This window comes from Argiope bruennichi, chromosome 5, assembly GCF_947563725.1.
Source record: "Argiope bruennichi chromosome 5, qqArgBrue1.1, whole genome shotgun sequence".
Taxonomy (NCBI): domain Eukaryota; kingdom Metazoa; phylum Arthropoda; class Arachnida; order Araneae; family Araneidae; genus Argiope; species Argiope bruennichi.
The window spans coordinates 53,145,756-53,160,880 of record NC_079155.1 but is presented as its reverse complement, the minus strand read 5'-3'; the positions used below and the strand labels follow the sequence as shown (position 1 = coordinate 53,160,880).

General features: G+C 29.9%; 1 protein-coding gene across 6 annotated transcripts in view; it reads right to left on the bottom strand.

Moving 5' to 3' along the window:
* LOC129968742 (disks large 1 tumor suppressor protein-like) overlaps nucleotides 1-15,125 on the bottom strand; it is a 294,351-nt gene that overhangs the window by 9,363 nt on the left and 269,863 nt on the right. For all 6 annotated transcript variants that reach the window (XM_056082941.1, XM_056082944.1, XM_056082943.1 and 3 more), the window contains 4 exons: nucleotides 3,690-3,792; nucleotides 2,865-3,041; nucleotides 2,092-2,164; nucleotides 1,906-2,002 (listed from right to left, as the gene is read on the bottom strand). In XM_056082941.1, the coding sequence (XP_055938916.1) occupies nucleotides 1,906-2,002; nucleotides 2,092-2,164; nucleotides 2,865-3,041; nucleotides 3,690-3,792 (450 nt within the window). The remainder of the gene's footprint in view (nucleotides 1-1,905; nucleotides 2,003-2,091; nucleotides 2,165-2,864; nucleotides 3,042-3,689; nucleotides 3,793-15,125) is intronic.

Here is a 15,125-nt window from a genome sequence, read left to right as displayed (position 1 = left end):
ATTAACAAAAAAATTCTTTACAATAAGTTCAATTTATTCATTTAATATCTCAAATGGATTTCACACCATATTAAAACTTCCATTCTTAACCTCTATTTCATTCTAAAACTCGGTGTCATAATCAGATATCGCAAAGTATTAGCTAGTGAGATTAGTCTACCTAAAACCTTCTTGCATACCTTAAACCATCCTTAATCCCCACATAAAATTGTGAAACTTGGACAAGGTCATGAATGCAGAAAAACCCTGATTTTTATTTTTAAAGCACATGGCATGTTTCATAATATAATAATGAAAACTGAACATGCATTTTTGATGACTTTTTTGAAAATAAAATTTGATGCACAATTTTAGTATGCCAAATTTCATTTTTTAAAATCACTGCACTTTTTGAGCTATTGCGTTTATAAGCATGCAAAATCTATGTACCAAATTTTATACATCTAAACCAGCGGTTCTTAACCTATGGGTCGCGACCCAAAATTGGGTCGCGAAGCATATTTCTTGGGTCGCGCTGAGTCGAACCAAAAAAGTTAGTAATACACCAAATTTCAAACATTTTAGAAATGACGACTTGAATAAATATCAACAATCGAAAATGAATGTGATTAACAAGATCAAAAAATATCAAAATTATTATTAATCATTTAGAAAAACTAATAGTGGACTTTGATCGATATTTCCCTGCAGACGATGTTTTCAAATATAATTGGGTTCGAATGCCATTTAATTTTGATGTAAGTGATTTGCATGAGGAATTTGTTAATATTAATCAATTTCAAGAACAATTAATAGAAATACAAAGTGGCCAAGCACTTCGATACAATTTCTACAAAAACACTGAATCTTTATGTGCTTTCTGGTTAAAATTAAAAACCGAAAAGCCAATCATTGTTAAAGAAGCCCTAAAAGTATTATTGCCCTTTTCAACAACATATATGTGTGAGGCTGGTTTTTCGGCTCTGTGTGTAATCAAAAACAATTACCGGAACAAGTTAAGTCCTGAAATAGATATAAGGTGCTCCTTGACAAGCATTCAACCGAGGTTTGAAGATCTTTTAAAAAGTATTCAAGCACAAGGTTCTCATTAAAACTGTATGACTTGCATTTAAAAATTAAAAGACTTAACATATGTATTGATATTTCTTTTTTATAGGAATAACTTAAAATGTCAATTATTTTCAAAAAGTTATAAATATATTTTAATTTGGTCAATAAAAATTATTAAAAACACTTGATTATTAATTAAATTTTCCTTGAATCGAAAAGTACTTTTGTTTATCTTTATTATTAAAAAAATAAATAAAAAATTTGTAAGTTAAAAAAAATCATCGTTCTCAAATTCTCAAATTTGGGTCGCGGCTTAAAAAGGTTAAGAACCACTGATCTAAACTCTTACATTTTGTAGTTATGTTAAGCATTCAGACAGATAAACATCATGTGAATAGAATATGTTCAACATTTGAAAGAAATCTAGGAATCTAGGATGTTTCGGTATAAAATACATAGCAAATTTCTTCTCCATTTTAAAGCGTTTTTGAACTAGAGAGAGAATGACATAAGTCCAAAAATATGTCTTTCAGAGTCAAAGAGTTCTTAAATATTGAGATTCATCAAAACATTGATCTGCATTGAAATATAGATACAACAAAGACTTTTACTATCTAGTGCTAATATTACTTTAAAAATACAAATTCTCTTCTCATAAATCAAACCATTTCAATTTGTTCTGAACTACTTACAGTTATTAAAATTCTTGAAAATTTGTTTTAAAAAAGTAACAAGAATATACAAGGAATTTGGCAAAAGATTCTACAGAGTAAAGTAAAACTACTTGATGAATTATCTGTATATTCGGAATAAAGATGTTACCATTGATTATTATGAATAAAAGGGATTACTTACGATCATTATCGCTGTCATCTCCACTGTTTTCTTTGCTTTTCATAAAAGGGAATTTTCGAGAAAATGAGAAATTTTTCTTCTTTCTTTCAAGTGTACTCTAAAAAAAATTAAATGTAAGAACGTCTGAACCGCCAACATATTTAAACAAAAAAGAGAAATTGTATTATAAATTGATCTGATGATTACCTTTCCATCAGAGAAACTATTTCTTCCTTGAAATTTTACTGATTTTAATCTTGCTTTTTCTCTCCTCTCGACCCTGTAAGAAATTAATTTTTTTTAATAATGTAATTTATTATACAATAAAATTATAAGTTCATGGATAATTCAATAAAGCTTACAGAAAGTTTTATTTAAAAAAATTTAAAGAATAAATTATGATAAATGACTTCTTTTAAACCTTTCAAGCAGCTGAATAGACTTTTCCTGTTTTTCATGTTCAGTTTAACAGTGAAAAAATGATATATTACTTTAAAAGACGAAATATTCATTCTTAACATATTAATAATAAGAAATGCTAATTCCCCCCTTTTGACAATTAATTCAGTACTTTATAAGGAAAAAAAATCTTTTTGGGTTCTGTAATAATGTATGATAAGGATTTATTTTTCCACCATAGAACACCAAAAAATATTATTGAATATTATTAATTGACTAATAAATTTTTAATAAAATATATACTTTTAAATTTCTGTTTATAAATATACTTTGTACCATATTTGCCATCGATATATTAAAAATTTCAAAGATTTAACTATATGCCACAAAATATTAATGAAGTTAAATTATCAAAGCTTAATTTATTTAATAAATTAACTAGCTTCTAATTAACAAATTAATTTATTTCAGTAACTAATTAACAAATTAATTAATTCAGCATTAAAGAAATAGGTAACAATGAATTATTTCATTTCTATAAATTACAAGACCATAAGTATTTTCAAAACATATGGGAATACCTTCTTTTACTAGGAATAATACCCATGCCTTCCTCTTCTCCAGAAGGTAGAACTTTTCTAGCTTGCCACCATTCGTCGTCACTGGCATTAGTCACATGTAGAACATCCCCAAATCCAAAAGGCAAACCACGGCTTGGAAGACCACTGTCTTTGGAGGGGTCATAATCAAACAAGGCTCTGCAATAATCATCAAGAAGTTAGAATTTCAGTAATAAAACTAAAAAATTCAGATGAGAGTAGATGGACATTTCAACAGATATTAAAAAGATTATGGTAACCCCATTTATAATGTATTTGAAAATATAAAAAGAAATACTGATAATGGCTATGGTATTATTGAACAATAGCATACTTTTTAAAATCAGATAAATTTTGATTTTATAATAAATTCAGAAAAAAGTATTTGTATTTGTATCATTAGTAGTATATATTTGAATTATAGTATTTGCAGTAGAAAAAGTATTGCAGCTAAAAATTAACATGAAAAATGAGTACAACTAATTTTGAACAATTACAACTATGGAAATAAATCTTACTCGAAAAGTTGTTAAAAATGCAACAGTTCTACAAAAATATCCTACTTTTATTATACCTTTTCCCATACACAAATAATGAATCATTCTTGTAAGTCATAAGTTTTAATACATACTATCATTTACAGCAGCTTTGTTAAAAATCTTAATGTATTTTCTTAATTATCTCAAACTGACAAAATTGTTTGCGACTATGTCTTTTTCAATAATTTGAATTATTCAATTCATCAATGTGCAAGGATTTTTTTTTTTTTTTTTTTTTGCATTAATGGGAAAGAAATGAAATATTTACCTGACATATAAAGATCGTTTCTGTGAGGTTCGTAAGCTGCCCGATGTGTTATTCAGCATCTGCTCCCTGAGATCATGGATTTTGGCTTCAAACCTATTGTACTCTAGAAAAAGAAAACATTCTCTTCAGGTTATTTTGAAAACTAAAATTCTATAGAATATTGATAATATAATAAAATAAATCATTTAAATTAAAAGTTTCTAATTAAAAAAGGAATTGACATCATTGGGCGATGGATAAATGATAACCATAGTAAATATATGAAAAGTTGAGAAAAGGATTATCACATTTTTGGAATTTTACTGTCAATAATATAAAAAAGCCATTTTCTGTAAAATTCAATTATTTCACAGGTCATTATTTTTTATCATTATCTAAATAGACATCAATAAATAATAAAGCCTTAAATCAAAACAAAGAAAGCTGAAAACTGTTTCAGCACTAGTTTTCTGAAGAATTCAGCTAAGAAGCATTTGTTTCAACTGGTTACTTAGAATCTTTCCCTGCCAGAAACATGAATTAAAGTTCACTGTTTTCATTAAAAGAACTACGGAATTAGTATTTGGCAGAGGTTTCAGTTAACCAAAGTCACATTTACATAAATCAAAACACTAGGAATAAGGTTACAAAGGATTTGGAAATTCTAACTCTTTAATTCAACAATCAAGCAATTATTGTTATACAAATTAATATAACACAAATTTTTTTTTGAGAAAATCCCATTTGAAATATTTTTTTTAAAAAGATAAAAGGGGGAAAATATCCCAGTCTCACAGGGAAAAAAGATCTTGAAAATATTAGCTACCTTTAACAACATTGCAAAATAAATGCGCCGCCCGAGATGTAAAATTTTTAAATTGTTACTGTTGCATCGTGTCAGGAAACAAATATCAAAGAATACCGAGCTAGATAGCTTTCTGCCATCACCTGCAACATCCGTCGTCTTTAAAAACGCATGCCCGCATAATACTCTGCGTTTATCAGAGGTTCGAAGTTCGAGAGCGCCATTTAGTATATTCTCTCTCTTTTTTAATCAACAATCGAACATGACAACATTATCGACTTCCACACCTGGTGAACGGAATTCGAAACAAAGATTGAAAAAAAAAACAAAAAAACTTTTGTTCGCATTCGTTTTTTGGAAGTAATAGTTTGAAATGGTCTTAACACATAGTTACCGGAAAATAGAAAAAAATGTGTTATATTCGAATAATTTAATACTCACTTTTTTATATTTCAAGAATATTATTGATAAATCAGTGGAGAAATTTTGTTTTAAATAATGTTTTGTTTTAAATCTGTATCTGGTATAATTTCATATCAGAATATCAATCAGAAGAACTGCCTATGATATACTGCAAATATTTAAAATATATTTAAATATTAATTGCAAGATATTGGAACTGTGTTTTCAAAAGATTATTTCAGCTTTTGACTTAACCATTTTGTTTTCAACAACTGAAATATCAAATAAATATATAAGTTTACAATGAATTTCGTTTTCGGTACTTTTCAGTGTATACATTCAGCCAAACATTATATTTAAGAAAAAATTTATGTTCTATTATTCTTTCAAAACGCAATAGTGGTCTTTTAAGTTAATATCCTGTAAACCTCTTCACGCAATTCTGAGTCAGCGTCAAGACAGTTTTATTGCAACAAATGAAGGAATTTTTAAAGAGTTCCTTAATCTGATAATATTTTTCATATAAGTTATATTTTTCGAAATGTTAGCAAAACCGAAAGATATTTGATATTTTATTGTGCAAAAATTGCATAATAAAACATTCTAATTTCAATATCTTATAATTATAAGACGAAACAAAAGAAAATTCATTTAGATAAAGAGAAAGGTAGTTACGCTAGCAATCTGCGATCAAATACTGTTTACAGCGAGCCTTGAAAAAAATTCAAGGCGCGTAGTAAAAAGCATTTCAGAATCTAGCAATTCATGAGAGAATTATGCAACTGCACACGAACACTCGGATGACTGATTGAAGCGTGACATGATGATAGAATTTAATTTTCGGGAGGCAACAAAAAAGGCGAACAAATCCAAGCAGGTAACCAACGGAGTGCATTGAAACGACAGGCGTGATATCATAAACAGCAAACGACCGCAGACGTTTTTAAATGCCACAAAAAAACAATAAGCGTCATTTACAAAAGCACTCACGACAGAAGAAAGTGATTTCCATTTTGAACTATCATATTCCGCCTCGCGGGATTGCACACGAATTTTCCTTACAGCAACAGCTTCATCAGTATTCACTGTCAACGCCAGGTAAGAAATAGATATTCTTTTAGGTTCAAATTCTACCGAGAAGAATAAGAATTACGAGATACAAAAAAACTTGCTTGAGGATTTCTGTTATATATTGTCACAACAAGTTCAACATCAAAATCGTCACAACATACACAAAAAATTATTTGAGAATTACGGCGCCACGGGTAATAAACAACTCGCAATACAAGAAAAATTAAAAATATTGACAAAATAGTTACTGTCAAAAATAGTTTTTTTTTGTTTGTTTGTTTTGTTTTGGGCACCAGTGGTCTCCGAGATCATTTGCTAATTCTGATGACGATTGATCAGGATGGAATATTTAAAACACGTAAGTGTTAGTCCTTGTTTATTTGCAGTTGCACCCCATGAAAGTCACGGTAAAGAACAAAGTAATACAGTATGAAATTTTAATTCTACATATAATAAATATTTGCAATAGAAATTTTAGTTCCATACACAATAAATATTTTGAAAACAATAAGAATAGTTAAGAAAAGGAAAAGCAACGTTCCCAACAATTAATGGATGATGTACAATCGGATGAAAGTAATCCCAGGACTATATGGATAAATATTAGCTTGAATCTAATGATTCATTTCAGCAGATAGCGATAAGCCATTAATAATAAAAGAAAAGTTGTTCGGTATGCCTCGCTTTACCAGTTATGCATTTATATAGCCAGCCTGAACCATCGCCAAGCTAAATTTCACGCGATGCATGTATGATCTATCGATAGTAACGATTACCTGCGAGACATAGTTGCTTCAAGTGGCAATTAACATGTTTTAACACTATAAAAAAAGGGAAAGAGATAAAGAGAACACGACCAGAACACAAGAAAAAAAAATTAGAGATAACACATTTTAAACTTTACATAAAACATTGTTCATGTCTAGATCAATTACATTAATACACAAAATTATAAATGCCTCATTTTTCCAGTGATGCAAAGTAACAAGACAATAGAGTCCACTCGTTCTCTGAAACGGACAATTAGCTTGAAACCCCCCCCCCCATGACAGAGTGCCAAATTCCCGCTTAAACTCAGTGGCATATTTCCAAACAAGCAATTACTTACGGTCTCTGGACAGAAGGGTAAGTAGGCAAATCGATTAGCAATCATTTTGTAAAATAAATCTAAGAAAGCAATAATTCTCAAAAATTGTAGAATATCAGAATAATATTTTGTCAAGTAGAATAAGTCAGGCGTTTATTTTTTCATTCCCAAGCAATTCTTACAATATTTAAGTAACAAACGTATGCTTAACGCATGATTACACAGAAGGATGCTGTGTAATCATGTCACAATAAATAATTACATACTTTCACAAAATCCTTAAAAATTAACCTAAAATAAGTCATTAATATGTTCAATAATTAAAATAAAGTATTGAAATATGAAACTAATAAGAAAGTTTAAAAGAGAAAGCTCATTATGTGCAAGTACTATATACCTCAAAATAAATAAAAAAGTTCACCGTTTAAAATGAATATCCCAACGAAATTTCAAACTTGTTTTCAGCGCCAAAAATTGTAATGGTTTTGAGATTGTCATGTGCATCATTTGATTTGGAAAAAATATAAAAACTCAAAATGTACGATTTAGTGAAAAACATCCATCCAAAAAGCAATCGTATGCATAGTCTTGACAGATACGAAATCTTTAAAATTTCGTTTATGCCTTTTCGTATATTCCTTTAAATTGCTCAAGTCGAATAACAATAAAATTACGTAGATAATGAAGCTGCGAGTTCAAATCTGCTTTAAAAAAAGTCGATGCTCAAATTCTCTCGTAGCACAGATTGATAAAAATTTATTTTTAGATAATAGACATGATTAGATAAGTATGCATGAGCAGGTTTATAATAGAATAGGAAAGGATTTAGTTTGAAGAATTGACAAAGCTTTGATAAGGATTGACGATAATTCCAGCGTCTATGTTGCGCTAAAAGCAAAGCGAAACTGAAGGAAAATGTATATATTATATTTAATCGCATTAACACGAAATCGAAAGAGCAACTGAAAGTATTCCCATCTTTAGAGATTTCAGTCGCAGGCACAAAAATAAGCCTTCTTCTTACTGAGGATATGCTTCAACAAATAAAAAATATATAGTATCTGGGTGATCACGCTTCGCTTTGCAAGTTTTTTTTTTTTTTTTTTTTTTTTTTTTGTAAAATCCTATCCTATGGGTTGTCTAAGGTTATAAGTGAAATCTAATTGAACTGTAAACGCGGGATTGAACATGAGAAAAATGTATGGGAGTCCGAAGCCCTAACCACTATTCCATCTGATACGCTTATGCAAGTTATGTATAGCCAGCCACATGTCAATATTTAATTATACAAAATTTTTATTTGTGTAAAATCGCGTTTTTTTCAAGAAAAACATCTCTTAGATAAACTTAAAAAAATAAAACCTTATCTAAATATAAAATTTGATCCAAATTAGAGCCACTTCTGAGATTCATGAAATATATACACACAAGAATTGCTCGTTTAGAGTATAAGATATATAACGTTAGCACCAAGATATCAGCACGTCATAATTAATCGCGATTTCTAAATTTCTTCTCTTATTGATAAAGCCTTATTTTTTTAATTCTGTACTATTACTGTTACAAATGGAGTTTCAGATAATACTAGAAAATGAAATCCCCTGCCTTGGCTTAGTCAACTGATTTTACCAGCTGTTATCCGTATGAAACGATTTGTATATTACGTTATTTGGAAAAAGCCTAAAAACTTAACATGTTAAAAGAGATTTTTACATATGTAAAATACTATGTTACTGACACTTCTAAAATAAATTTACAAATTCATAAAATTATATGAAAATGGTATGAAATGATAGAAACATCCGTTAAATTTGAGCAAACGTATGAAAGCAAGCCTTAAAAATTAATACACAAAAAAATAACATTTTTTGAATTAGAAGATATATTTGAAAGCTGACAAGCCAATTGAGCAAACTATTGATATTAAGCATTTCAAAAGCGAATGAATGGGAAAAAACTATTGCATTAATGCAGTATAACTTTCGAAAAATTTATTAAATTTTTTTTAAAAAAATATGAAAATAAGATTGAAATAACGGGAAACTTACATAAGCGGTGTAAATATTGTTTTTGAGCAATGATATATTCTTAGGTTATCAAGGGGAAACACGTTAAAAACAATTTTTATTAAAAATGCAAAATCTTGCAAATCAAATCAATGAATACCTACTACACGAGAAGTAGTTGCGTCAAATTAAATAATTCTTGGTCCAACAATGTGTTCTGTAGAGTGTTTTGAATTATTTTTTTTTCCTTCATGCAATTTATATTAACTATTCCAATTAAAAAAATCATTATCTTGCTAAAATTAACACTCAATAAGCCAAGCAGAAAATGCTCTACGACGAGTTAGCACGCTTAGATGCGTATAGCTCTGAATATCCCTCGCATGTATTCGCAAGATTTTTTAATTCGCCTAATAAAGAGGATTCTTTACGATACAGCAAGATGATGCCCGATGACGCAAGGAGATATCATTGGAGCAGATGACTGCAAGGATAATTAAAAGCTGTCAATTTTTGCGTGAATAAATATCAGAAAGAAAACATTTCGTGGAAAACGAGATTCCGCTTCATTTCGCATCGTAGAACAGCGATGAGATATTATAACTATTAGGTGCTTCTCAGTTTCTTTACTTAGCTGTTAAAGCACTGATAGTCAAAAACCTAAGTCAGGAGAAATATTCTAAGCTTGCTAATTGAGATAATCGCTCTGTGAAATCATACGGCCATGAAAACGGCAACGATGATGGCACGGTTCAAGCAGGCACGTGTTCAGAGCCTTACATTAATATGCTAAAACTTTTCATCTGTAGATCGCAAGTAGTTTATAATAGTGGGCAAGAATTTCTTTTTCAGCTTTTAAGATAACGATAACATTCAATTTATATCATTTAAATCGGTATCCCAATAAATGTCAATTTCAAGAGAGGGGTATAAAAAGTGAAGATGTTAAATCCGATTCGAACCGATTCTAACTAGTTTACATCATTTTCCTGATCTCAAGGAAATGGACATTAGCATTCCTTCCACGTCCATTCATAAGCGTCGAGTGCGTGGGAAACTTCAGTGGTCCGGTTTGTGACGCGGTTTTCACGTTTTCCTAAGCGGACCTTTTAAGGGCGAACACATGCACTCGTAAAAGTTTTCAGATGGCGTAAAAAGTCCTCCAGACGAAGATGTCTTTTGAGATAAAGTCGCTGAAATATGGTCGAGAGGGTGGTTACTAGATGGTCTGTTGCTTGGCAGACAGAGAGAAAGGAATGAACTGAATGCAATATCATGGACAGACCAGAAAGCATAAAGAAGATAAAAGTTGACAGTTATCAGCAACTCCTCCCTTGTACAGCCGATTTTAAAATCCTTTGCAGATATTTTCTGGTCAACATGTAGTATTTAACAAGACAAAGCAAATTCTGTTGGGTCCTGATTAAATTAAAAATTAAAGCGGAGATTATATTTCTAAAAAATGAATAAACTGATATTCTATTACCAACAGAAAGTTCATTAATACTCACGAAATGACACTTGTGTGAACAACTGTTTGCAACGCGCCGCAATCACTACAAAAATAACCAGCACAGTAGAACAGAAGTTATATTGCACTTAAAGGTAATAGTTTCAATGCAGGCTTAAATTTTTTTTTCTCTACTAAATAAAATTACATAAATCAAAGAAAAAATAAGTCATGCAAGAAAATTGAATCAGATTATAAAACTTAGCCTCAACCTACTTACTTATATTCCACAAACACATATAGTAAAAACTATTCAAATAATGCCCCACTATAAGTACGTAAACATTATGCTACGAAATTGCGTTATATATCAAATCATCCGAGATTCAGAATAAATATTTAGTCAATAAATAAATAAGTAGCGCTGCTCTAAAATAGTAAACTGAAAATTAAAACTTAAGTACTCGTTAATAATAATCATTCCACTTTTATCAAAATAATAATAATAAAAAAAGAAAATCAAAGTTATCTTTTTTCACATGTTGACTGCCAGGACAATTTTGAGGAAATCTGTCAATCGCCAGTCAACTCGCAACTGGAAGTCAGTGTTAAACATATCATCGATATGCAGCTTAAAGTGAATAAATCAAAAGAAAAATTATTTTGTGTTCCAAGTTCAGTTCTACCAAAACTGAAAGGTCCCAAACACTTTTAACGAAATTACGGCGGGTACTTGCGAATTTCCCTTCTGTCTTTCGTTAAGTCCGATTGATTGAATATCTGTTCGTTAGAGACGTTTGCCCCTTGGTTGTCAGGGACAGAGAGATTTTCTAAGAACCTCAAAAGATGATCGATCATGCATTGACTTAATAATCAATTAAGCGGGTACTTCTTTTGTAAATCAACGCCTTATGAATTAGAGCAGCCATTGCGGCTTCTGAGTGGATAAAAGATCCCCCCCCCCCATTGGAAGAGAAACTAGGACGTTCCAATATTCTGTGGTACTTGAACTTAAACAAGACCTTAAGAATGAGAGGGTTTAAATGCCATCTTTGTAAGAAACACACTCATGTATACCAATATATCATCAGTATACAATACAAGTTGCGCATATGCTGATGGGCTCATTTTTTTCTTTCTTTTACACAAATCACATTTCAAATCAGCTTGAAAACATTATAGAAATATTTATATATATATATATATATATATATATATATATATATATATATATATATATATATATATATATATATATAATGATATTTTAAACTCTTAATTTCAATTTAATTTCCAAGATTTTATCTTAATTTAGCCCATAGTAACTTCATTCTACAAATACTCTTATTTCGTGATCCAATTCCACTTTCTCTACTTAATTCAAGAATAGCTTTGTAAAATTGCTGAATCGGCTAAATGCCTAACTTTCCCACACTCCGAGTGGACGGACAAAATACCGCTGATGAAAAAAATTCTTTTTTAAAAGATCTCCGTGTTTCCCCTACCTCTTCGACGCGTGTAGCAAAAATAATCCCTATTGAAATCTTAATATATTAGCACTGTAACGAAATATTTTCCCTATTAAAATCTCAGGTTATATAAGACCAGGGATAAAATATCCAAGAGCTTTTTCCTCAGTCCTCTCTGTGTTGTGTGTGTGCTCATCGCTTGTACATATGCCTGCTTCTCCAAAATGAAATAAAACGCCGTCACGAAATCGAAAGTCTTCACTGTCTTCAAAACTGCGCCCTACTTCACATAAAATAATGCTTATATTATATTATATATATTATACACACACATTTGGCTCTATGATGCAGATAATATATGCTATGTTTGGAGCTGAAATTTCAGAAAGATGAAAACGAAAATTCAACATTTTTTTTAAAAAATGAGATTTAAACGATACTTGGATACGTTTCCAGCAGCAAAACGAGTACTAAAGCATCATGTGTTTAAAATTAAATAGTACGCTTTATAAATGATAATCTAATTTTGTGATAAAAGGCAACAAAGAAACAAAGTTCATCAATAAGAATGATTACCAAAAAAAGATCTATTATTAACAACTATTCAGCCGGGTTACTTTTCAATAAAATACGATACCATTATTATGCACCAAATGTCTGACTAGTGAAACAAGACAATATAGAATAATTTTTACTTTTTCTTACATAAAATATACAAAGGAAAAATACTGCATTCATCAAAAAATTCGACTTTGCGATTTCAGAGACGAAAAATTAAAGGCTAACCGGACAATTTATTGGCATTACGAGATTTGATTTTGTTAAAATGTTCATGTATACAATAAAGAGAAAACGTGTAAGGCTATTAAAATAACAAGGCTTTAATATTTAAGACAATTAGGTGTTCAAAAATAATTTCTTGGGGAAATCTTGAATAAAATTAAAGCTATGCATAAGAGGTTTAATTGAAATGAAAAAAAAAAAAAATTCTGTGAACCAACTGGTAGCGAAAAATTGCAAATATCCAATAATTATCTTATATATAATCCATTAAACTTTTACGGTACTTTTGCACTTCGACTTCACTGTTTACTTTCCAGAGGAGTTTTGTTCCTATAAATATTTCTAGCATAAAAAAAAGACGAAAATGGCGGCTCCAAACGGACTAGAATGATATACGGCAAGCGACCTCCTACAGTCCATATGATTCTTCCCCCTCGCCGAGGGTGGAAATTCTACGCCCATCGGAGAATCTAAAAATACCTATTTGTGACGTCATTCCCCTCTACAACCGAGGTTTATTTTTGAAGGATTGAGTGAAGAGTTTATTTTCATCTTACTCAGCACAAAAGGATATGAAAAATCGTTTGCGGTACAAAACGACTGCCAAGTTTCAGGCCATTAACATCTAGATGAAACGTCGTAACGTATGATTTTGAAGACGTAATTTATAATATTTATTTTGAAGACAGCTGAATTTGAAACGAATTCTTACTTGTAAGGTACGAAAAAATAGTGTCGCTCTATTTACTCACGCATCGCAATAGGAAACTACCTAGATTAATATAAATAAATCATCGACATGTAGGAAAAACAACAAACAATAACAACAAACGTAAACCACATACATCGTATTATTTATGTGATCTACATTTAACACTAGAACTACCGATGTTAAATATAGACCCAGTTTTGCCACACCTGATAAATTGATGAGTTTTTTTTATCATGATCTTCATTGTAACTTTTGCCTTAGTTTATGTAAATAAAGAATATAATTCAGCAAAAACAATATTTACTACAACAATTCATTAATTATTAATAAAAAGCAAGAAAAATAGTTTGTATTTTCAGTTATAGGATATCCAGTTAGAACTTTTAGTTTCTAAACTGAATCATAATCGGAATAAAATTGATCCATTATAATGGTTGCCGAACACTTTGGATCAATCAATATAATTTCATATGTAAAATGCAATTCAAATGTTTCCAGGAAATGTCTGAAAGCGATGTATATACGTATACAACGTAAATACGTATTGTTGTCCATCATTGCATATGTAATCCATAAAACATTATAAATTTTGAAATTTCTAAAGCCGTCATTTTGACGGGTCTTGGTATAAATAGGTACAAGTCATACTTATTATGGAAGTTAAAATGGTCGAGTAGAAATTGAATAGGAATATGCAACTGTTCTTATATTTCATTAAAAGCTGCCATAAAGTTCTAGAACAATGCATAAATTATATCAAAACCTCTAAGCATGAAATCTGGAAACCGTCAAAATGGCGATCTTGATAGTTAGAGTGTTAAAAGATGTAGTGTTTAAAATTCCAAGGGAAAAAGTATAAGAGTTTGAATGAAAAAAATATTTTTTAAATGACAGGAAATACCAATTTTATATTTATGTATAAAGGATGTGCAATGTTATATCATCAAATAATCAAGTAAAAAAAAAAAACTATATTAACTTAACAATTTTAATATTATAAAAATATTTACAATGAAATGCAATGGGGTCAATATTTCGAGCGAACAAATTAGTAATCTAAGACGATTAATCAATTAAAATGTTTCTATATTGTAAATTTAATTAAATGATAAATAAATCTTTAAAAGACGTTTCTTTAGAATCATTTATTCAACTGATAATATCTGGGTCGTTGCCCCTCAATAAAACTTACTTAAAGGAATCTTACTAAAAGAATGCACAACCATGTGAATAATCAATCTTTATGTCGGATCATATCTGATTTGTAGACAGAATAAATGCAACCTGTTGAAGCGAGTTGGGAAATAACCGTTTGTCACATCGCTGACAATGATTTTCGCTTTTCTCCTTGAGTGATCCGATGTCCCAGTCTAATCTGGGACATCGGATTGGTTTACGATTCTTCGTCTCGAATATGAATTTAATGTCCAGGATTTTCAAGAATTTTACTTATTAGTATTATAAACCATGTTAACATTTTTTTTAAATGTAGCTTCTGAATAATAATTTCTCCTAACTATAATATGACTGAGTGTGGCTGAAGCAGTCGAAAGAAATTAGTGTAAGTAAATTATAATTATGCTTTCTATTTCTCTCTCTTTCATCTAAAATAAATAATAATAATAATAATAATAAAAAACGGACAATTTTATACTTTTTTTTGTTTATTTGT